At 57.7% G+C, this 21522-nt stretch overlaps 3 protein-coding genes across 3 annotated transcripts in view; all 3 read right to left on the bottom strand.

Moving 5' to 3' along the window:
• Positions 1–125, bottom strand: part of PDLIM7 (PDZ and LIM domain 7 (enigma)) — a 14524-nt gene extending 14399 nt beyond the window's left edge. Inside the window, exon 1 of the mRNA XM_011946883.1 lies at positions 38–125. The gene's annotated coding sequence lies outside the window, so the exon portion shown is untranslated. The remainder of the gene's footprint in view (positions 1–37) is intronic.
• A 4534-nt stretch (positions 126–4659) lies between these two features.
• DOK3 (docking protein 3) lies at positions 4660–13713 on the bottom strand. Its single transcript, XM_011946884.1, has 7 exons — positions 13353–13713; positions 11920–12102; positions 10699–11004; positions 7798–7897; positions 7530–7702; positions 6057–7448; positions 4660–5995 (listed from the first exon to the last, which is right to left on the bottom strand). The coding sequence occupies exons 1-6, from the start codon at positions 13464–13466 to the stop codon at positions 6771–6773; spliced, it is 1554 nt and encodes a 517-aa protein (XP_011802274.1). The 5' UTR covers positions 13467–13713; the 3' UTR covers positions 4660–5995; positions 6057–6770.
• A 302-nt stretch (positions 13714–14015) lies between these two features.
• On the bottom strand, positions 14016–20996 carry DDX41 (DEAD (Asp-Glu-Ala-Asp) box polypeptide 41). Its single transcript, XM_011946885.1, has 18 exons — positions 20984–20996; positions 19322–20360; positions 19128–19238; positions 18720–18879; positions 18551–18625; positions 18361–18421; positions 18117–18253; positions 17616–17688; positions 17346–17499; positions 17131–17267; positions 16119–16281; positions 15761–15892; positions 15441–15512; positions 15210–15306; positions 14930–15079; positions 14758–14829; positions 14533–14643; positions 14016–14366 (listed from the first exon to the last, which is right to left on the bottom strand). Exons 2-18 carry the CDS (start codon positions 19346–19348, stop codon positions 14230–14232), a joined length of 1869 nt encoding a protein of 622 aa, XP_011802275.1. The 5' UTR covers positions 19349–20360; positions 20984–20996; the 3' UTR covers positions 14016–14229.
• Positions 20997–21522: the final 526 nt, after the last annotated feature.

The raw sequence follows: 21522 nt of genomic DNA on the forward strand, positions 1-21522 counted from the left end.
TGGTCCAGCCCAAGACGCCCCGCGCGGTCGTCGATACCTGCTCGGCCCCGCCAGTGCGCTGCTTGGCGTCGGGCTCCAAGGAGCCGCGTTGGGATCGGCCGCCAGTGTTCTGACCCCGCCCCCGCAGTCACCCTCCACTTTGAGCGCGCGGAAGGGGGCGGGGCACCAGGCCACGCCCCCACAGTGACCACGCCCACTAGGCGATCTCCGTTGGTGGAAAGCCCCACCCAGCTCTTCCGTCCCGCCCAATCACCAAGTCCCGTCGGGCTGCGAGCTGAGAGGCCTCCCGGACCCGGGCCCTGCAGTGGGGCGGAGTCGGGGTGGGGCCGGGGCTGCGGGTCGCCTCATTAGGGAGGAGCTGCCTCGCCCAGTCCCATGCACCGCCCGCTGGCGGAGGGAGGGGAAAGCGGACCTGCAAACCAGACCGACCTGGGCCCTAGTCGTCTCTGAACCTTAGTTTGCTACTCCGAAAAATGGGACGATCATACTCGCCTCGCAGGGCTGCTGCGAGGGTCGGTATCGTAGGTGCAACTATCGGGGGCTGCAAGATTTCTAAATCAGAGGGTCTGGGAGGAGATAAGGTGGGGAAGTTGAGGGGGACTGGGGTGTTTCTGTCGAAGGCAGGAACACAGGGCAGGAGCGGACGGCAGGGGTCCCTGGCCTGCGGGCCTTGCCCTCGCTCGCATCCCTGCAACCCCGACCCGACCCGCACACAGTCGGAAGCGCCGCGTCCCGCTCCACCTTGGCCAGAGCGGACTGCGCCCCGCGGGAGGCGTCCTCAGAGTCCCGGCCCCGCGTTCAGCCCGGGCACTAGGGCCCGCGGGGCGGACACTGAGAGCATGCGGGTGTCGGAGTGAGGGAAGGGGCGTCCACCCTCCACTCGCTTGGTGGTCCCGGCCCGTCAGCTCCTCCTAGGACATGGTTGCTGTAGTTCTCCCCTCTCTATCCACAGTCATCACACCCACCCTCTTCTGCATAAAACGCTGTGAGAGTTCTCATCGTTAAAGACCTTCTCTTGACCCCGCATCCCTCTCCAACTACTAGCCTTTAATTCTCCTCTTGAGAGTAAAATTCCTCCAGGGAGTTGTCTGTTTATCGCGTCTCCACTTGCTTTCCTTCAGTTATCTCTTGAAGCCATGCCAGGCAGGCTCTTGTCCGCACCGGTCCCCTGAGATCTTTCTTCTCAAGGTCACCTGTGACCTGGAGGGCATCGGGCCATGGAATCCGTGGTGGTTCAGTTTCATCCTGCCCTTCCTAGGGGCAGCATGGGTCCAGGTTGATTCATTCTCGTCCCCCGAAACACCCGTTTTCCCTGACTTCACAGCTTCTCCCTGCCCCACTGGCCCCTCCTCCCCATCCTCCTCTGCCTCTGGCTTTGGCCATCTGATGCCATCTTTCTTTATTCTCACCCCCTAAGACCCCGTACTGTCCTGTGGCTTTCAATACCACCTGTATGTTTCATGGCCGCCTGACCTCTCCCCAGGAACTCCAGACTCCATTATCCAAAACGCTGCCTAGATGTTGACTGGATCGGGGTTCCCAATCCCCTGTTTGTGGCCTGTTAGGAACTGGGCTGCACAGCAGGTGAGCAGCGGCAAGCCAGAGAAGCTGAGTGTAGCAGCAGCATTAGATTCCGATAGGAGCGTGAACCCTATTGTGAACTGTGCATGCGAGGGATCGAGTTTGCTCGTTCCTTATGAGAATCTAATAATAAATGGGCCGGGTGCGGTGGTTCACGCCTGTACCTGTAATCCCAGCACTTTGGGAGGCTGAAGCGGGGGAGGATCACTTGAGGTCAGGAGTTCGAGACCATCCTGGCCAACATGGTGCAACCTCGTCTCTACTAAAAATACAAAAATTAGCTGGGCGTGGTGACACATGCATATAATCCCAGCTACTCAGGAGGCTGAGGCAGGAGAATCACTTGAACCGGGGAGGCAGAGGTTGTAGTGAGCCAAGATGGCTCCCCTGCACTCCAGCATGGGTGACAGAGCGAGACTCCATCTCAAAAAAAAAAAAAAAAGAGGCCGGGCGCGGTGGCTCAAGCCTGTAATCCCAGCACTTTGGGAGGCCGAGACGGGCGGATCACGAGGTCAGGAGATCGAGACCATCCTGGCTAACACGGTGAAACCCCGTCTCTACTAAAAACTACAAAAAACTAGCCGGGCGAGGCGGCAGCGCCTGTAGTCCCAACTACCCGGGAGGCTGAGGCAGGAGAATGGCATAAACCCAGGAGGCGGAGCTTGCAGTGAGCTGAGATCCGGCCACAGCACTCCAGCCTGGGCGACAGAGCGAGACTCCGTCTCAAAAAAAAAAAAAAAAAAGATACATTTATCATTTATCACTCCATTAATGATAAATGTACTGCACTTGAACCATCCTGAAGCCATCCCCACCCCCCGCCGCCAGTCCGTGGAAAAATTGTCTTCCATGAACGCAGTCCCTTCTGCCAAAAAGGTTGGGGAACAACTGTACCAGGTATCTCAGACCATCATGGCCCGCCTTTCCCACCTTGTGCCTTTCCCACCTCCCTAACTCATTCCTGACTTCAAGAAGTGCCACCAACATTTGATCCAACTGGTTCAGCAGAAACGGTGAAGTTATCCTTCATTTCTCTTCTGTCCTCCCCTAGATTCTGCAAATTCCACCTTCAGCATGTTCACATCTAACCACTGCTTCCACCATTGTCCCAGCCACTGTCATCTTGTGCCTGTGCCCCTGTAACAGTCTCCTAACGGGTATCCCTGCTTTCACCCTTGCCCCTTCCAGAGTCTTCATGAAGCAGCCAAAGTGATATTTTTAAAGCCAGAATCACACCACCATGTCACTGAGCTTTTAGCATTCCAGTGAGATCATATTGCACTCAAAATAAAACTAAAGTCCTTAAGACCTACAGAACACGAATAAACTGGCTCTGACTCCTACCACTCGCTCCCTCCACTCCAGCCACCCTGACCTCCTCACTCACATTTCCTCCAGCAGGCCAAGCATATTCCTGCCTCAGGGCCTGTCCACCTGCCAGTTCCCCTACTTGAAACACTTTTTTTTTTTTCTTTTTTTGAGACGGAGTCTCACTCTGTCATCCAGGCTGGAGTGCAGTGGTGTGATCTTGGCTCGTTGCAACCTCCGCCTCCCAGGTTCAAGTGATTCTTCTGCCTCTGCCTCCCAAGTAGCTGGGATTATAGGCATGAACCACCATTCCGGGATAATTTTTATATGTTTAGTAGAGATGGGGTTTCTCCATGTTGGTCAGGCTGCTCTCAAACTCCTGACCTCCAGTGATCCACCTGCCTTGACCTCCTAAAGTGCTGGGATTACAGGCGTGAGCCACGGTGCCCGGCCCTTGAAACACTTCTCCAGGTACCTCAGCAACAGGCTTCCAAATTTTTTTAGGTCTCTGCTCAGATGTTGCCTCCTCCCAGGGCCTTCCCTGATCACATCTGAAACAGCAGCCCCCTGATGCCTCACCCGCATCACACACTAGGCCCTCCCTCTGCTTTGTTTTTCCCCATAGCATCTCCCTCGTCTGACATTCCGTATGAAGTGTTTGTTTACCTAGGAATCCCATAGCACCCGAGACATCTGGATGTGGAAAAGGCATCTCCAGAGTTCATGTGCAGAGGGAACTGGGGGAACGGGGACTCTCTGCGGTGCTCTTTCCAGGCTGTGTTCTTTGTTAGGACAATGAAGACACACAGCTTATGTGTCTTGTCTAACATTTCCCCAGGGCCTACACACAGTGGATGTGAATGAACACACGAAGAAGGGAAGGATTGACAAAGTGAAACAGCAAATGAGCAAAGGAAGAGGTGGCAGCCTGGGGGTCCTGGCAGTCCTCCAGCAGAGAGGACCCCTGGCTCCCAATTCCTTGGCCTCGGGAGCCTCCAGCACAGGCAGCCCCTGGGTCGCAACTGGACCTGGACAGGGATACAGCGCCAAGACTCCTGAGGCTCCAGGCCCAGGCCTCTAGAGTCCTGGTGGTTTCCAAGGACTTTCCCACAGTCCCCTTGGAATATCGCAGAAATCCCTAAGAAACAAAGACGCTCAGATTTGTAATGAAGGTAAGGATGCCATGCTGGGCACCCAGAGTCGGTTCTAGCCATGTCCCTGACTCTCTGGGTGACCTTCCGTGTGTCCTGGGATTTGTTGAGCTGCCAAGGACTGGGCTTGGGTTTGCCACTGTAGGGAGTGGGGGTGCCTGCAGCAGCACCTTGACTGCTTGCCTCTTGGCCTCAGCTTGCTAAGGCCTTACCCATCAGGAAGTGCTTGCATGAATGGGTAAGCTGAAATCTTCCTCCCCATGGCTCTAGCATCCCTCCAGGCTTTGCGTTCTGTGTCCACACACATGCTGGAAGAACACCAGTCTCTCCATTCCCCCAACCCCCTTTCACCCATGGAATCTGGAGATGCCTTTTCCACATCCAGATGTCTCGTGTGCAGTGGGATTACTAAATCTGGAGCTCAGGGGGAGGTCTGCACTGAAGACAGACCTTTGGGGTCACACCAAGGGTCTGTGACACCTGGAGAATGACTGGCTTGCTGAGGCCAGTGGTTCCCAGCCTAGGCTGCAAATTGCAATCATCCGGAAACCCGGTGAGCATTGGGGCCCAGACCCCACCCGCCCAGAATGATGAACTCAGAGCCCCTGTGTGTGAAATGGATTTTTAAAAGTGTTTATTCTCTTGGTAGGTCACTCACAGAACATGCACGGACAGTTTTACAGGCTTTCAGGAGATTCTTTGTGTAGCAGGGTTGAACTACACTGTATCTGAGCCTAGGACCCTGGGACGAACTCAGAGAAGGCAGCAGTAGAGGCTGGGAAAGACAGAGTTACGAGGTAGGAGGAAAAGCAAGTAATGGGGAGTGTTTCAAGAACTGGAGCTGAGTGCTGCTGAGAAGTCAAAGTCCTATTGCTTTTGTTTTGGAGAATAATGTTGGTGACTCTAATAAGAGCCACATAATGGCATCATGGGGATGAAGGAGAGTTAATTGAGGGAAAAATAGGGGTAAGAAAGTGGAAATGAAAGTAATCAACAACTCTTTTGAAGAGTTTTTGCTGTGAAGAGGAACAGAGAAACAGGGAGGTGGACAGAGGGGAATGTGAGTGCAAGGGAAGGTTTAAAATGTGACATTACAGAGCATGTTTGGGTGTGGCTGGAAAAGCCGCTGATAGGATGAACGGGCCCAGAAGAGAGCTCAAGTTTCCAAGCTCTGAGGTGAGAGGAGCCGGGATCAGAGCATAGCTGGGGACACTGTTGCTACTGTAGGGGTAGGAAGAAGACGGATGGATGCCAGTACACTTGCAGATGCAGTGGGAGAGCCTGACCTGTTTCCCCAACATGCCTGTGAGGAGACACTGGGTGGGGACAGACAGGAGGTTCTGGGGAGGAGAAAAGCTGCCCCTCTAGGGCACAGGGTCTCTGGTGGCAGGGAGCGCCTGCCTTGCACTGTTAAGGATGCAGTCAGCCTGTTAAATAGATTTCTTTGGCTATGGGCAGCTGTGTGCAGGCACAGAGGAGGTCTGGGCTTATCCAAGGCCGGGGGCTTTGCCAGACCAGTAAGATGAAAGGAGAGAGAAGGGGGGAAGGGACTACGGAGAACAGAGGGGATGGTGGGCAGAGGCCTGGAAGAGCCAGAAAAGGGTCCCTGTAGGTCGATGTGGCTAGGCAGGGGCGGTATTGGCCGTGCTAGAGGAAGTGAGCTGGAAGGAGGAGGTGGCCAGAGGATGAGGCTTGGACAGGAGAGAGCAAAAATTGTGTCCGTCATGAAAATGAGGTTCAGGATACGCCAAGGGTGTGGGCAGCTGAGGTGGAGTTGCGGTGAGGGGCCAAGCAGCCAGACCCCTGGAGGCATGCTTGTGCGCATGGCTGGCTCCTAGGATGGCGACAGGAGCAGGAGCAGAGGAGGGAATGCAGCACGGAAGTCTTCAGGAAACTTCTCTCCCCCTGGAATGTGGGCTCCCGAACAGGACCAAGGCTGTCCTGAACACGGCCATGTCCCCCAGTGCCCAGCACTGAGTAGGCACACAGCAAAACTCTCATCCTGAACATGGCCATGTCCCCCAGCGCCTGGCACTGAGTAGGCACACAGCAAAACTCTCATCTAGGATGATGCCTGATACCTCATTTGTTCTCTCCTTTACAGATGAGGGGACTGAGGCCTGGGGTTCCCAGAAGTATCTGCAAATTGTTGGAGTTTCAGCAGTGAACAAGTGTGTGGGGCGAGGGTGTATCTGAAATCCCTTCCACCTGCTCCCCGCCCCCATTGCCTCCTCCCAGCTCAGGCCTCTGGGTCTTTAGTTGGGCCCTCATGTTGCTCCTTCCCAAGGCTGACAAACAAGCCTCACGGTTCCCTCTGCCTGCCTCTTCGTGTCACTCTGGCCATGGAGGGCCACATGGAATCCTAATGATCTCCATCCTGTCTGTCTGCTGCAGTGGATTTGAGCCCATGGGTGGCAGGTCAGGCCCAGGTCACCTGTGCCCCTGGAACCGGCACAGGGCGCTGGTGCTGGCCGCAATGAACGTGGGCAGGGGCGTGTGCCGTGAGTGCCCCTGTCGGGAGCTGCTCTGAGCTTTATTTTCTGCGAGTCTGCACACCGCATATGTGGAGGGCAGGGCAGGGCTGAGGTCCTCCACAGGCGGCCTGCCTTGTTCCTGCAGGCCAGGGTAGACACAGGCGTGTGTCCGCATGGGCCCACTATTTGCCCACCAGCCCACCCTTCTGTCCCAGGGGGAGCACCTCTCCCCTCGGGCCACCACTCTGCTGGGTGTTCAGGGCCGGTCACAAGGGGCAGGGCCCTTCCTCCGCTCACGACTCAGCAGCGTCACCAGCTTGGCCTTGAAGCCTGCCTGAGGGTCAGGGCGGCCTGTGCCCTCTGCCTCATCCAGCTCCAGCAGCCGCCGGTACTGGGCTTCCAGACTGTTGTCGTGGGCCGGGCTGGGCCAGCTCAAGTCTTCGCCGTTGTGGTAGATGGGACTGGCTGTGGGGCTGCGGCCGCCAGGGCCCTGGTGCCGCTCAGGTTCCCCGCTGTGCGGTGTGGGGCTGGCCTCCAGCACACACAGGTTCTCATAGAGGTGCTCAGTGCGTGGGAGCCCACTGGCACGCTTGCACACTGAGGCGTAGAGCCCGGATGCCGGATCGCTGGGCTCCAGGCCTAGTAGTAGCGGCAGGCTCTGGGGTCCGGGTTCAGCCAGGCGCACCCTCCTGGAGATGGGTGGCTCAGGTCCTGGTGGCATCTCCCGCAGCTCTCCGGGGGTGTCCAGGGAGGGCAGAGAGGTGGCCCGAGGCAGGGGGCAGGGCTGGGCCCTGGCCAGCTCTGGCAGTCGCTCCCGCTGGCGGGTGATAGCCCCAGCCACAGCCCTGCACAGGTCAGGGGCACAGGGGGTGCTGAAGGCAAAGAGGCCCTCACCTGAGTCGCAGCGGCGGCCGGCTTCAAAGGAGAACACGCCCTGGGCACAGGCGACAAGGGTGGGGATTAGCAGGAGGGTCCAGGGTGTCGGCCCCCCACCCTTCCCACCCCTGCACCTCACCTTGTCAGAGCCAAACTTGCGCAGGAAGTGGTAGGGCCAGCTGTAGAGGACCTGGGTGACTTTGGCCTCCCTCAGCTGGATGGCATCTGGGCCCAGCACCAGCAGGGCCGGCCCCTTCAGCTGGCAGCGGGTGGCGGCCTCGGTCCTCTGCACCACCACGGGAAACTCACCCACTGTGGCAGGTGGCCAGGACATCCCAGTCAGTCCCCCAAAGACCCAGCCCTGGGTGTGGGGGGCTGAGGCTGCCCTTGCACCTCCTTCGACTTACCTTCCTGCCAGGAGGAATAGATGGAGTTTTCCTCCATGGGGACCAGACCCCTCTTGGGAGACTGGGCATCTGTGGATCCTGAGGAGGCCTCCCCTGTCCCCTGGGGAATGAGTTCAAGTCAAAGGTGGGAGCACCACACTCCCATGCCCTGTCCCCTCCCTTGGGGTCAGTATCCCAGGACTCCACCACAAGCCAGGGTCCCCTTCTGAGCCTGTTCTCCCACCTGGCTCCCCGCTGAGAGTGCTGGGCTGGGAAAGAGGTGCTGTGCTTGAGGGTATCTGAGAGCTGCAGATCACTGGGGACACAAGGGGATGTCCCCTGCAGCCCCTGTGCTTGGCTGGGCCGGCTTCTGCATGTCTCTGACAGCCTAGAGCAGTATAGGGACAGGAGTGTTCCGGCTGGGACACACGTGTGAGCTGGGCAGGGAGCAGTACCCCAGGTATCTTCTTCCATCTCACTGCAACCACCTGCTATGACCCTGCAAGGTGCCCCCAATCTCTGCCTATGCCTCATCCCCACACCCAGGCCTTCAGCACGTCCTCTGGCTCTTTCCCACTCAGCCCGTCTACTAGGACCACCCTGGCCCATAGCAACACGGCCGGGTCAAATGCCACAGCTTCCTCACCGGGCTCCTTGCTCCTGTCAACTGCTTTTTTGAGATGGAGTCTTGCTCTGTCACCCATACTTGAGTATAATGGCGAGATCTCAGCTCACTGCAACCTCCACCTCCTGGGTTTAAGTGATTCTCCTGCCTCAGTCTCCCACGTGGCTGGGATTACAAGTGCCCACCACCACACCTGGCTAATTTTTTGTATTATTAGTAGAGACAGGGTTTTGCCATATTGGGCAGGCTGGTCTCGAACTCCTGACCTCAGGTGATCCACGTGCTTCGGCTTTCCAAAGTGCCGGGATTACAGGCGTGAGCCACCATGCCTAACCTCAACTGCCTTTTGTTTTTTTATTTTTTAAATATGATAAAATACAGAGAATACAAAATTTACTGTTTTAACCATCTTATCTTTTTTTTGTTTTTTTGAGACACAGTCTTGCTCTGTCAGCCAGGCTGGAGTGCAGTGGCACGATCTCAGCTCACTGCAATCTCTGCCTCCCAGACTCAAGCAATTCTCCTGCCTCAGCCTCCCAAGTAATAGCTGGGATTACAGGCGTGTGCCACTACGCCCAGCTAATTTTTGTAATTTTTTTTTTTTAGTAGAGATGGGGTTTCACCACGTTGGCCTGGCTGGTCTCGAACTCCTGACCTCAGGTAATCCATGTGCCTCGGCCTCCCAAAGTGCTGGGATTACAGGCGTGAACCACCACGCCCAGTCCATTTCACATCTTAAAGTGTATCACCAGTGCTTTTTTTTTTTTTTTTGAGATGGACTTTCGCTCTTGTTGCCTAGGCTGGAGTGCAATGGTGCAATGGCGCCATCTTGGCTCACCTCAACCTCCGCCTCCCAGGTTCAAGTGATTCTCCTGCCTCAGCCCCCCGAGTAGCTGGGATTACAGGCATGTACTACCACACCCAGCTAATTTTGTATTTTCAGTAGAGACGGGGTTTCTCCATGTTGAGGCTGGTCTCGAACTCCTGACCTCAGGTGATCCGCTCACCTTGGCCTCCCGAAGTGCTGGGATTATAGGCGTGAGCCACCGTGCCCGGCCACCAGTGCTTTTTAGTATATTCACAAGGTTGTGCAGCTGTTGCCACTATCTAGTTCCAGAACTTTTCCATCATCCCACATGGAAACCCTGCACCCGTGAGCAGCCAGTGAGCAGCCACTCCCCACTTCTCCCTTCCCCCAGCTCCTGGCCAGACTCATCTGATTTCTATCCCAACGGAGTTACCTAGTCTGTGCATCTTTCTTTCTTTTTTCCTTTTCTTTTTTTTTTTAGAGACAGGGTCTCACTATGTTGCCCAGGCTGATCTTGAATTCCTAGGCTCAAGCAATCCTACCACCAAAGTGCGGGGATTACGAGCGTGAGCCACCACGCCTGGCCCGTTTGTTCGTTTTTATGGCTGAGTAGTATTCCGTCTTGTGGACAGACGTTTTGTTTATCCATTTGTCAGCTGATGGCCATGCAGGCTGTTTCCACCTTCTGGTGGCCTGAGTAGTGCTGCTATGGGGTTTTTTTTGAGATAGGGTCTTGCTCTGTCTCCCGGGCTGGAGTGAAGTGGCACGATTACGGCTCACTGCAGCCTCGACCTCTGGGGCTCACGCGATCCTGCCGCCTCACATGTACATGTTTTGTTTGAACACCTGTTCTAGTTCTCTTGGGCACACACCTAGGAGTGGACCTGTGGGCCACATGGTAACTCTGTTTACCTCTTTGAAGAACCCCCAGGCTTACTTCCTTTTGACCTATCACAGACCTTGTGGGGCTTTAAAATGTGTCTGGCTACAACCCTCCAAAGCCTTCGCCTCTCACTCAGAACAGAACCACACACATGGCCTGGGGCATTTCAGCCGCTCCCCTAAGCTCCGTGCCTTGGCTTCCCCCTGCACTCCTATCCTTCCAGCCATGTCACCTTCTTTCTGCCCTTAAACACCCCACACCGTCCGACCTCGGGGCCTCTGCCCACGGGACTCCCTCTGTTCACAACTCCCCAGGCTGCCCCTGTCCTCAGACCTTTGCCCAGTGGGCTCCTGTCATTCAGGGCCCTCCTCTGAGAGGCCTTCCCTGGCCACCCTGCCCGTCGCACCCTCACTTCCTCCTGCTCCCCTGGCGGTCCATTTTCTCCACGGCGCGTGTGGCCCTCTGAGAGTCATTATAGATTTACTTTTCCCAGGATTGTAGGTGCTCGGTGGAGCTTGCTGGGTGACGGGATGTGAGTGAGCATGGAGGTGGACAAGTGGGGGGCAGGTGCCCCAGCCCAACCACCCCCCTGCCCGCCGCACTCACCGGGAAGGCCAGCTGGCAGATGGGGCCCATCCAGGCCTGGCGGTGCTGCGCAGCCAGCAGGTGGCTTCGCTCGGTGGTGGTGAGCAGGAAGGCACCGGTGTCCCGGGGGCAGCTCTCACCGTCGGCCGGCAGCACCGACACACAGTCAGCTAGGCGGATGACCCGTCGCTCCCCTCGCCGGCCAGGCCCTGCCGACCTGTCACCTGCTGCTCCCAGGCCACCATCCCGGACCTCCCAGCTCTCCAGCCGTGCCACGCCTGATGGGCTTCCTGCATACAGCAGAGCCCACACCTTCCGCCAGCACTTCTGTGGGAGAGGAGGGGGAGAGCGAAGACTCTTGGGTGGCGGATTCTCCGTGCCACTCGGCTCAGCACAAGCTGCTCGGCAAACGCTCCCAGCCAGGAGCGGGCCTCTGCTCCCTAGTTTCTCAGGGCACCAGGAAGGAGGCCTTGGCTGGGCTTGGGACTGGTCAGCCCTGGGTTCAAATCCCAGCCCACTCTTCCCGAACTGTGACCTCCACAAGCATCAGTGTCGTCTCTCAAAAGGCCACGAGAACACGAGTTGGGGCTGCTACCGGGTCATGTTTGTAAAGCATCCAGCGGCCGGGCAGACCACCAGACACTGCCATTATGTTGGCTCCCTCTCGCCCCCAAAAAGGGGCACTTGGGCCATAGGCCAAGGGCTGGGGTGGGAGGGAGGCCTCTGCCTCATGCTGGTAAGGAAGGAAACATGCAAATAGCTTCGAGCAAAGGAAATCGACGGTTTATCTGCCTGAGCAGCAGCTGCAGCTGAGCTGCGGGGGTGTGGGGCCGCTGCCGCCAGGAGAGGTGAACCCCCTGCCTCGTTGCTCCCAGGACAGTGCCGCTGCAGGGAGGGGCTCCACCCTTGGGGCTCCAGCTCAGCCCCTCACCCTCCCTAGGGCCGGCAGTGGGTCAGAAGCCGTGAAGTGCTTCCCTGCTGGGAGGTTTGAGCCTTCGACCCTCTCCCGCTCCTGTATTCCCCGTCTCTCCCAGAGGCAGGGTCTGGCAGAGCCTGCTCAGCCCCTGCCATCTCCGGCAGACCTATGCTCTGTTCCACTCCCCATACCTGGGGTGGGATCCTTCACCCTGACTCCCTTCCCAAGTCTCCCAGGTCTGCCTGGGCTGTCTGAGGCAGGGGCAGAGGCTGCATCTCCACCCACTGTTGGTCCTTGGCAGCTGCCTGGCAGCCAGGGGTCCCCACCTTGCCAAACTTGACATGCTGCTGGTAGAGGATGCCATCCTTAACAGGGGTCTCCACAGGGTCCATGGTCACGGCAGGGAGCTGGGCCGCCGCTTCAAGACCTGGGGAGACTGATGACAGGCTGGACGGGAACTCCTCACACTTCCCCTTCTGGCCACTTCCCGTCCCTCCGTCCAGAAGCAGCTGCAGGCCAGGGGGAGGGGAACCTGTCTTCAGCTCAGGGGCTGGGGGCAGCGTGTATTTCCTTCCTGGGGTTCTGGCTGCCCAAGGTGCCCACACCTACCTGGAGGGAGTCCCTGGCCACCTGAAGGCAAACAGCCTGCGCCCAGCTGGGCACGAGCGTCTGGTGGCAGTCTGGCTCCCTGCGTCATGCGTTCCCGCCCTCCCCCGACCCGCCCTGGGCAGCTGTGCACCCTGGGCCTGACACTCCCTGGCCGTGCCTCCACCCGGGACCCTTCTCTAGCCAACTCCTGGCTTTCCCACTCGGCATCCCGGCTTGAGCGCCTCACCCCATCTTGCTGCTCTTTCTCCCTGAAATCTCTCTTGTGTTCATCTGCTCCTCTCCACCCCACGAGCCACTGAACATTGCCAGCCTTGGCATCCCCCTGGGGGACACAGCCCCACTGGGGCCCCATGCAGCACTCTCCACAACCCAAGACCACCCTGTCTCTCCCTTTCCTGGGGTGCAGCCCTGGCTCCTCAGCCCAACACTCAGGGGCTCGTATGTTCTGGCCTCCATCTCCCCCAGGCTCATTCCCTCAGAGCAGCCCCTCCAGGGCCTCCTCACCACTGTGCTGCATGGGGTGGTGGGCCGCCTCTTCCTCCTGGAGGCCTTCCCTGACCACTACATGCTGTCCGAGAGCACAAAGGCCCTCATGGTATACACTCACGCTGGGTATCCAGTCCACATGGGATCCACACCCCTGAATGGCCCCAACCACGTGAGTGTGGGTGGCAGGTCCCAGTGGGCCCCGGAGAGGTCACATGTTATTGAAAGCGTTGCTTCCTGCTGGGGCTCATTTTGTTGGCTTGCCTAGCAGGAGGCCAGGAGCGGGGCTGAGGCTCTGGAACAGCCTCAGGTCATTCAGCGTCACCTCTGGGAGAGAACATGGAAGCAGGCTAAGGAATGCCGTCTGGGCATGCACTTGGCCAGGAAATATTTCCTACAGGCCTCCTAGCACCCGGCTGTGCCCACTGTGGCCCAGGCAGCCCTGAGCTCCAGCCACCTCAGACACCATGTCCTTTGCATTCTCATGGCTATTTCAACAGTGAGGAAATCAGTGCTTAGAAAAATTAAGTAACTTGCCCAAGGCCACACACCAAGTGACAAATATGGCTTGAGCAACCGCCGTCCCACTGGGATGAGCATGTGGTCATACACACCAAGTGCCTGGCTCAGAGGAAGTGTGGCCGCCTGTGCCGTCCCTGCCTACCTCTCGCCAGATGCTGAGATCCTGCTTCATCTGCCAGCGGTCTTGTGACTGCCGTCCACGTTTCTGCATGTGCGTCTTTCTCTCCCCTCGCCTGAGAGCTTCCCAGGTAGCCATCTCCCTGGCCCGTCTAGGTCCTCACAGCTCAGCAGAGCTGGACACAGAGCAGGCTTAGGGGGAGCTTGTGGCCTGAACGGCAGTTCTATGACATCTGCTGGCCCCTCAGTCAACAGAGCAGAGGGCTTCCTACGGGTGGCTGGCACAGGCAGGCAGTGGGTGGGGAGCCTGAGGCAAGCAGCAGCCTCCTGAGGGGCTTCAGGAGAAGCCCCTGAACCATCACACCACTGTGTGTGATAGGAAGAGTGAGGCCGAGAGCTGTGACAGCTGGCCAGGGAGACCAGAGAATCCAAGCACTTCTCCTTGGCCGGCCAATGTGGTCCCTCTTTGAGTCATAAACTCACACAACCCAATGGAGAGATGCTGAGTCCCCAGAGGCGGGCATCAGCTCAGTGGCTCCTTCCACGCCCAAGTACCAGCGGGCCGGGTGTTGGCAGTGCTAGCGGGAGACGCCGGGGCCTTGCCTCAGAGGGGCTCCGGAGGTCAGAGGTGATGTCTGCCCAGGAACCAGGGGGTGGATGAGATGAAACACAGAGGCAGGGCCAGGGCTGGGATAGAGGTTTGTGCTTTAATGGCAGCTGGGGTGAAAGGAAACAAAAATAGTAATTCTGAGGAGCACAGGGAACAGGCAACCAGGACCAGTCTGGCCTAGCCCAGGCCAGCCGAGCTGAGATGCTGGTTCTGTCCAGGGGGCTGCTGTGTGTGTAGACTGGCGGCAATCTTGGGGACCGAGGCCTCTTGGAGAGGAGGGAAGACCATCGGGTCAGAAGTCCATGGAGCTGTGGGCCAGGTAGTCCTTGCGGCCGATGTTGCTGACCTGCTTGGTCTGCATAGCCTCGAGTTTGGGGCAGTCGGTGATCCGATGGCCCAGGCCCCCACAGAAGGCACAGCCGCGCTCTCCTGGGGGAATGGGGACAGGGATCAGCCAAGTCAAGGGCAAGGATCCAGGCCCTGGACCTCAGGCCCCCTGTTAGGCACCCTCGGTCCCTGTTTCGTGTTGCTGACTTCCAGCACCCCCTCCTGCCACCTGCCGGCTGGGGACTCGGGGATCCCGCTCCGCAGTCACCTCCAATGTCCAGCATGGACTCGTCTCCGCAGTGCAGCACCTGCAGCACGGGCGGCACCTTCTGCCTGGCTTCCAGCAGCAGCGCTTTGAGGTCCATCAGCACTGACTCATCTGGGGGAGGAGTGGGGAAGCATCAGGGCCCATCCTGGGCCCTGTGGCCAGAACCTGGGTGGCCACAGGCAGGGACCCGGGGAATAGCTAAGGTGGCTCTGGTGACAGACTCACCACAGGCTTTGTTGATGAAGGTAGTGGCGATGCCTGTGTTTCCCGAGCGCCCAGTGCGGCCAATCCGGTGCACTGCAGAGAGAGGAAGAGTCTCTGGCCCACTGCTGGACACTAGGTGCCTGGCTTGCCCCTTTCCCAGCCTAGCCCACGCCCTTGGGCCCCAGGCCCCTACCATAGTTCTCAATCTCCTCCGGCATGTCATAATTTATGACGTGCTGGATGGCAGGAAAGTCCAGGCCCTTGGAGGCAACATCTGTGGCTACTAGGACATCCTTCTTGCCCTCCCGGAATGCCTCGATGGCCTTAGTCCGTTCCTCCTGGTCTGGGGAGGGTCAGACACTGTTAGAGCCACCATGGGATAGGGGAGTGGCAGGCCGACCAAGTAGGGGAAGGCGTTAGGTAAAGCGCCGCTATTACGGCAGGGTCCAAGCCAGTGCTTGCACCACCCTGACCTTTGCCCCCATGGATGGCTACGGCCTCAACCCCCTTGAGCAGCAGGTACTCGTGGATGGCGTCCACGTCTGCCTTCTTCTCTGCAAAGATGAGTACCTGTCCGGAAAGACAAACTCCAGTCAGGGACTAACTGCCTGGGCACCCACCTCACCTCCCCCGGCACTCTGTCCCCTCCAAAGCCCTGCCTGGTCCTAGGGACTCTGGCCCCAGCCTGGCCTGGCTGCACTCACAGGCGGGGGTGTCTTCTGCAGGCACTCGAGCAGGTACACCATCTTGGCCTCCTCCTTCACGTATTCTACCTCCTGCCACCACAAGGTGATCTTAAGGTTAGGTTTACCCGCCATAGCCCATCATCTGGACCATGAGGTGACCAGAAGCCTCTGGCCGCCAAGGGCTGGGTGTCCTAAAAATTTCCCTGGTTAAGGGTCGGGGCTTTGAATGAAACCCCCAGTTCCCACAAGGTGGATCCCCGGCTCCAATCAGCTTCAGGGAGCCTTATCAGATCCAGCCCCCACAGGTGAGAGACCGCCCATCAGGAGCACCTGCCCACCTGGATGACATCCAGGCTGGCAGCCCCAGCGCGCCCCACGTTGATGGTGACAGGCTTTACAAGGGCACTCTTAGCAAAGTTCTGAATCTTCTTCGGCATGGTGGCACTGAAGAGCAGGGTCTGTCGCTGGCCCTGAGGAAGTGGGGGGGTTGCGACCAAGGGCACGCAGGGCTGGGCTGAGGGACACACAGGGCTGGGCTGAGGGGCACGGGGTCTGAGGAAGCTGAGCAACTGAGACACAGCCCACGAAGTATGAGCAGTGGGTGGTGTGGTCAGGGGCGTGGGGTCTCCACAGTTTGATGTGGTGTGCGGTGGTGGGGTGGTGTAGGGGTGCCCTGGCTGGGCAGGGGGCAGGCACCTTGAAGTAGGAGAAGATGGTGCGGATGTCGCCCTCGAAGCCCATGTCGATCATGCGGTCAGCCTCATCCAAGGCCAGGTAGCGACAGATGTCTAGGCTGACCATCTTCTTCTGCAGCAAATCCATGAGGCGCCCTGGGGTGGCCACCATCATGTGTACACCGCTGGGGACCAAGCAGAGACACTGAGGTTGGGGCCACTGGCCTAGCACCTACCTAGAGGCAAGCAGACACCCTGCATCTGTTCTGCTGTCTGTCCTCCTTCCTATTTCTTTGTCCCCTTCTCATTGTTCCCACCACCTGCCCCATGTATAGCACACAACTCTCTCCCAAGGCGCTGTAGCCATCTTCACCACTGCTCAGCCTGACACGCCCTTCCCCCTTCTCCTGGGTCAGTCCTCTCACCCAGAAGCGCTGTCCTGAAGCTCCAGAGGCTTTACTCGGGGCTCACTTTCCTGGTCCACTGGCTTTACCTTTTCTGTGCCCACATCTCCCTAAGACTCAGAAGTCCATAGAGAAAGGCCTCTGGGATAGGGTCTGGCCCATCTGTAAACAGAGGGCCTGGTCCAGGGCCTCTGGCAGTCTGCAGAGGACTGCACAGCATGGAAAGGACACAGGTGCCGCTGGGATCCAGCCCTACCCCAGTGCCTCAACCTCCTTTGCTGACCACCAAATGACCCTGACATTCCTGGGCCGTCCGCCTCTGTGCTTTCAGCCTGGACTGCTCCTCTTCCAAATTCAAACGTCACCTTCCCTGCAAAGCCTTCTCTGAGCTCCCACCTCCCAGATGTCCCCAGCAAGGTGGGCCATTCCATCTGCTGTGCTCCCACAGTACCGGGCCACATCCCTCTGTCCTCCTCGAACTGACCTCCCCATTAGACTGGGAGCTCCTTGAGGGTTGGACTCACAGCAGCCCTCTGTGAAGATCTGTGGAGTGGCTAAGGTAAAGCATCCTTTAGCTTTTCCATGGACTCGCAGGTGGCAGAGGTGGGGGCAGGGAGCGTCAGCACTCACTGTCGGATGGTCTCCATCTGCTCCTTCACGGACATGCCCCCAATGCAGAGCGCGCAACGCAGGAGTGGTGAGCTGTCCTCCTGTAGCAGGCGGCAGTAGTACTCCAGGATGCCATGGGTCTGCCGGGCCAGCTCCCGCTGCAGGCAGAGGGACAAAGGCTGGTACCAGATGGCAGCCCCAGTCTCTGGCCTGCCCTCCAGGCCAGCCTGTCTTACCGAGGGGCATATGATGAGTCCGTAGGGCCCCTCGCGCTTTGAGAAGGGTAACCTCTTCTCTTGTTCCAGGCAGAACATGATGACAGGCAACGTGAACACCAGTGTCTTGCCTGAACCCGTGAAGGCGATGCCTATCATGTCACGGCCAGACAGACTGTTGGGAGAGGATGACCCGAGAGCCAATTTCAACAGAAGATGAAGGACACCTAGCCATTGCTCCTCCCTGTTCCCGCCCTCCTCAAAGAGCCCAGGTCCGCAGTCCGCACTCACATGGTGGGGATGCCCTGGATCTGAATGGGTGTTGGGTGGTGAATGCCTTTCTTCTTTAGGCCTCTCAGGATGGCTATGAAAACCAACGGACATCGTCCTTGTGACTCACAGGTATTTTCTCAGAGCCCCAAAGCCTGGAAAACTAGCACTACCCCTACAAGTTGCAGATGATGAAACTGAGGCTCAGAGCGAGAGAGAGAGAGGGAGGAAAAAAAAAAAGCAAAAAAGAGACTTGTCCAAGGTCCACAGGCTAGGTGCAGCCAGGACTTGTACCCAGTGTCTATGCCCAATGGCACTTTCCTCCTGAAACTTTATAACAGCAGAGAACAATGAACATGTACAGCTGGGGCAACAAGGAACCTAAAGAAACTTCTCCTCAAATCCCTCCCGCCCCAGTGACTGGATCCAATGCAGATGTGGCTGAACTCAGGGTGGGCTCGCACATAACCTCACAGACATTTGATTATAAAAGTGTGGTATCTCTCTCCGGTCCCTGACTACCTGCAGGAAACTTCATTTCCTTGAAGCTCTTGATGGGTGGTGGGATACCGTCTCCCTCCACCAGGATGTGGTATTTCTTCCGCACGCGCTCATGTCGCTCTTCAGACATGCTCAGGACATAACGGGGCGGAGTCCAGCTGTGAATGGGTAATAGATATCAAGAGAGCCCTGGGAACAGCTGGCCTGGGAGCAACCCTGCATGTACCATCTTAAGCAAGGGCAACTGCAGACTGTACAAACATACCTGGTTTTGATGGGGTCATCATATGTGATGCCCTTGGCCATCTCCTTCACTGACATCAATGCTGAGGAGAAAGACATGGCTCAGGGCTGGCTCCTACTTCTGAGAAGCCAGATCCCTTGAGATATAACATGCCTGGGGCTGGGAGGAGGAGACTCAGTCTACCTCCTCACTATCCTGGCTACAACCATACCTCGGCCCTCAGCCACACTCTCCAGGATCTTCTCTTCTTCTTTCAGCTGCTTCTCCTTGGCAGACTCTTTGCGGGCTGAGAAAAGAAGTGGAAGATGTCAGACAGATACCAACACGGTGCGCCAGGCTCGGCTTCTCCTTTCCCGCCCCGGCAGTGCTGCCCAGCACACCTTCAGCCTTCTCTTTAAGGTGCTGGTGCTGATCCAGGAGGCTGACGTTGGACTGAGGGCCTAGCGGAATGTCGTCCTCATCTCCCCGGGGTTCACTACCGCTGTCCTGCTGCTCTTCTTCCGCAGCTCCCTTGCGTCTTCGCTGCAGCAGCTTCTGGAGCTGAGGTTCCACCCGGGACCCACAGATAGAATGGGAATGGGGTCCACAGGGCCAGCGTCAGGATCCTGCCTTTGGGACGAGGATCCTGTGCCCGAGGCGCAGAACCGCCCTACCCCTCAGATCAGGCCGTCGGTCCCTCGTTTGTCTGGGGGCCGCGCCCCGGTGTACTGAAGCTCACTCCTCAGACTGCCCTCCTCCCTGCGACCGGCGGTTACGGCCCCATCCCTCTCCGAACGCGGGCCCCTCACCAGTAGCTGCCGGCGCTGCCGTAACGGCACATAGGGCACGTAGTCCTCGTCGTCCTCATCCTCCGCCTCGGAGCGGCTTCCTCCGGCAGGCACCTCGTCGGTGCGAGCCCGCTGCAAGCACACGTGAGTCAGGCACGGCCTGCTCCCCCCTTCACGCCCGCTCTCACCCGCTAGGAGCCTCGCCTCTCTACTACCTTCCGTTCGGGCTCTGACTCCTCCATTCTTGGCTGCGCGCATGCGCGCCACGGGGAAACCCCGCCTCATCTTCGCGTGGGACCCAATCCGATGTGAAGAAGCGAACGTCGGCGCCTAGCAACGACCTCGGAGTTCCGGATCGCGCAGAGGGACAAATTTGCTCCAGAGCTGCTATCGCACGGCGAAGCCTCGACGTTTTCATGGGTGGTTACGCGACAGTTGCCAGGACCGAGGGCGAAACCGGCCGCAAGGCATTGTGGGAACTGGAGGACTTGGAGCATGCGCTAAAAGGCTTAACCCAGGCCCACTGGAAGAGGAAGACGCACGCAGCGGAGACAGCTGATCCGGAGTAGGGGAGGGGCCGCCGGGTGCCCAACCTCTCCTAGAGCACGGCGTCTTGGGCACGCCCCTACTGGCGGACAGTGAGTCCTCTAGGGCCGGGAGCTCGGGGCCGAGTCCGCGTGGGCCCCCTGCGCTTCCATCCCTGCCAGGGCCGCCGGGGTTGCGGGATAAACCGCTCCACGCACCCTGCCGCCCTGACTGCGCCTGTGTGACACCTGTGTTCAGTGGTGGGGGACGCATCAGATACGGATGGCAGTGGTTTTGAACTGGGAGGCCCTGTATAAATGTAAACGGTTATTACTGTAAATGCCCTAACAGAGCTGCCTGGGGGGCGCTTCCAGGGAAGCGTGGGAATCTCAGGCTGGGAGAGGGGAGGCGTCCTGGGCCAGGGCGCTGCAGGAATACAGGCCTGGCGATGTGCAAGTACACAGATTCACCAGGCAACAGCATTGCGGCTAGGGTGGGATGGGGAAGCCGGAGCTAAGGCCAGAAAAGGAGACTGCGACCAGAGCGTACCTGCTGTGACTCTCAGAGTAAGTGGTTTCAACTTTATTAGAGACTTCTGAGGAGGAATGACTTGGTCAGCTTTGTGCTTTCTTTCCTTCAAGAGTGTGTGCTGGGCATTGGCACTGCGCTCAAGCAGATGATAATCAAGACACATACCTGGTGTGCGAGGAGCTTATGGATTAGTTGACACTAGTAATATAGACAGATAACTGGTCTTGAAGTTAAAGATTCTGGGGGCTGGGCGCGGTGGCTCACGCCTGTAATCCCAACACTTTGGGAGGCCGAGGTGGGCGGATCACGAGGTCAGGAGATCCAGACCATCCTGGCTAACACGGTGAAACCCCTTCTCTACTAAAAATAAAAAAATTAGCCGGGAGTGGTGGTGGCACCTGTAGTCCCAGCTACTCGGGAGGCTGAGGCAGGAGAATGGCGTGAACCCGGGAGGCGGAGCTTGCAGTGAGCCGAGATGGCGCCACTGCACTCCAGCCTGGGCGACAGAGCCAGACTCCATCTCAAAACAAACAAACAAAAAACCTAAGACAAGGTACCGCTTTTGGAAGTGTCATAGTTTTCATAGTACAATGGCCTCTTAGCTGGGATGTGAAGGATACACAGGAATTCATGACAAACGGGGAAAATTAAAGGAGGAGGAAAATATGTGAAAGTTGGGAGACCTGCGGTTGTGAGACCTTACTGGAAAGGAAGGTCGTCCAGCATGGCTAGAACAAATACTGGAGTCAGGGGCCCAGGCACGAAGGTCCCAAATTCCACAGAAGTCTGTTTCCATAGGTAGATGGGCTGCTTGATCAGACCTGCAAATTTTGAATGAAGCAGAATTTTAGGTAGTGTTGCCAATTCAACTGCAGGGCAGGAGTGTAGTACAAGAGCCCATGGGAGAGGGGAACACAGCCAATAAATTCAGAGAAAGGTTTCACAGGGATTTCACAGCATCCACATTTCCCTTGGGGATTGGGAAAGGCCAGGGACCAGGAACTGTGAGTCTGTGGGCACTGCTGTTCTTTTCTTTAGTAAAGAACGCTTAGGCTGGGCACAGTGGCTCATTCCTGTAATCCCAGCTCTCTGGAAGGCCAAGGCAGGAGGATCACTTGAAGCCAGGAGTTCGAGGCCAGCTTGGACAACATAGCAAGACCCCCATCTCTCTAAAAAGAAAAAAAAGCTGGTGCTTACTGCCAGTCCCTTGGTAGGTCTCAACCTGGGAGGGATGGAGGAGGATACATGGTTTCTGGTCCTGCTCACAACACCCAAATACATGACTCTTAGTGACCCTGTTAGCTCCCCATGTAAACTTGAGTTGGTTTTAGGAGCAGAAACTAAATTTTGGGGCATGGAG

Source organism: Colobus angolensis, unplaced genomic scaffold (assembly GCF_000951035.1).
Source record: "Colobus angolensis palliatus isolate OR3802 unplaced genomic scaffold, Cang.pa_1.0 Scaffold254, whole genome shotgun sequence".
NCBI lineage: Eukaryota > Metazoa > Chordata > Mammalia > Primates > Cercopithecidae > Colobus > Colobus angolensis.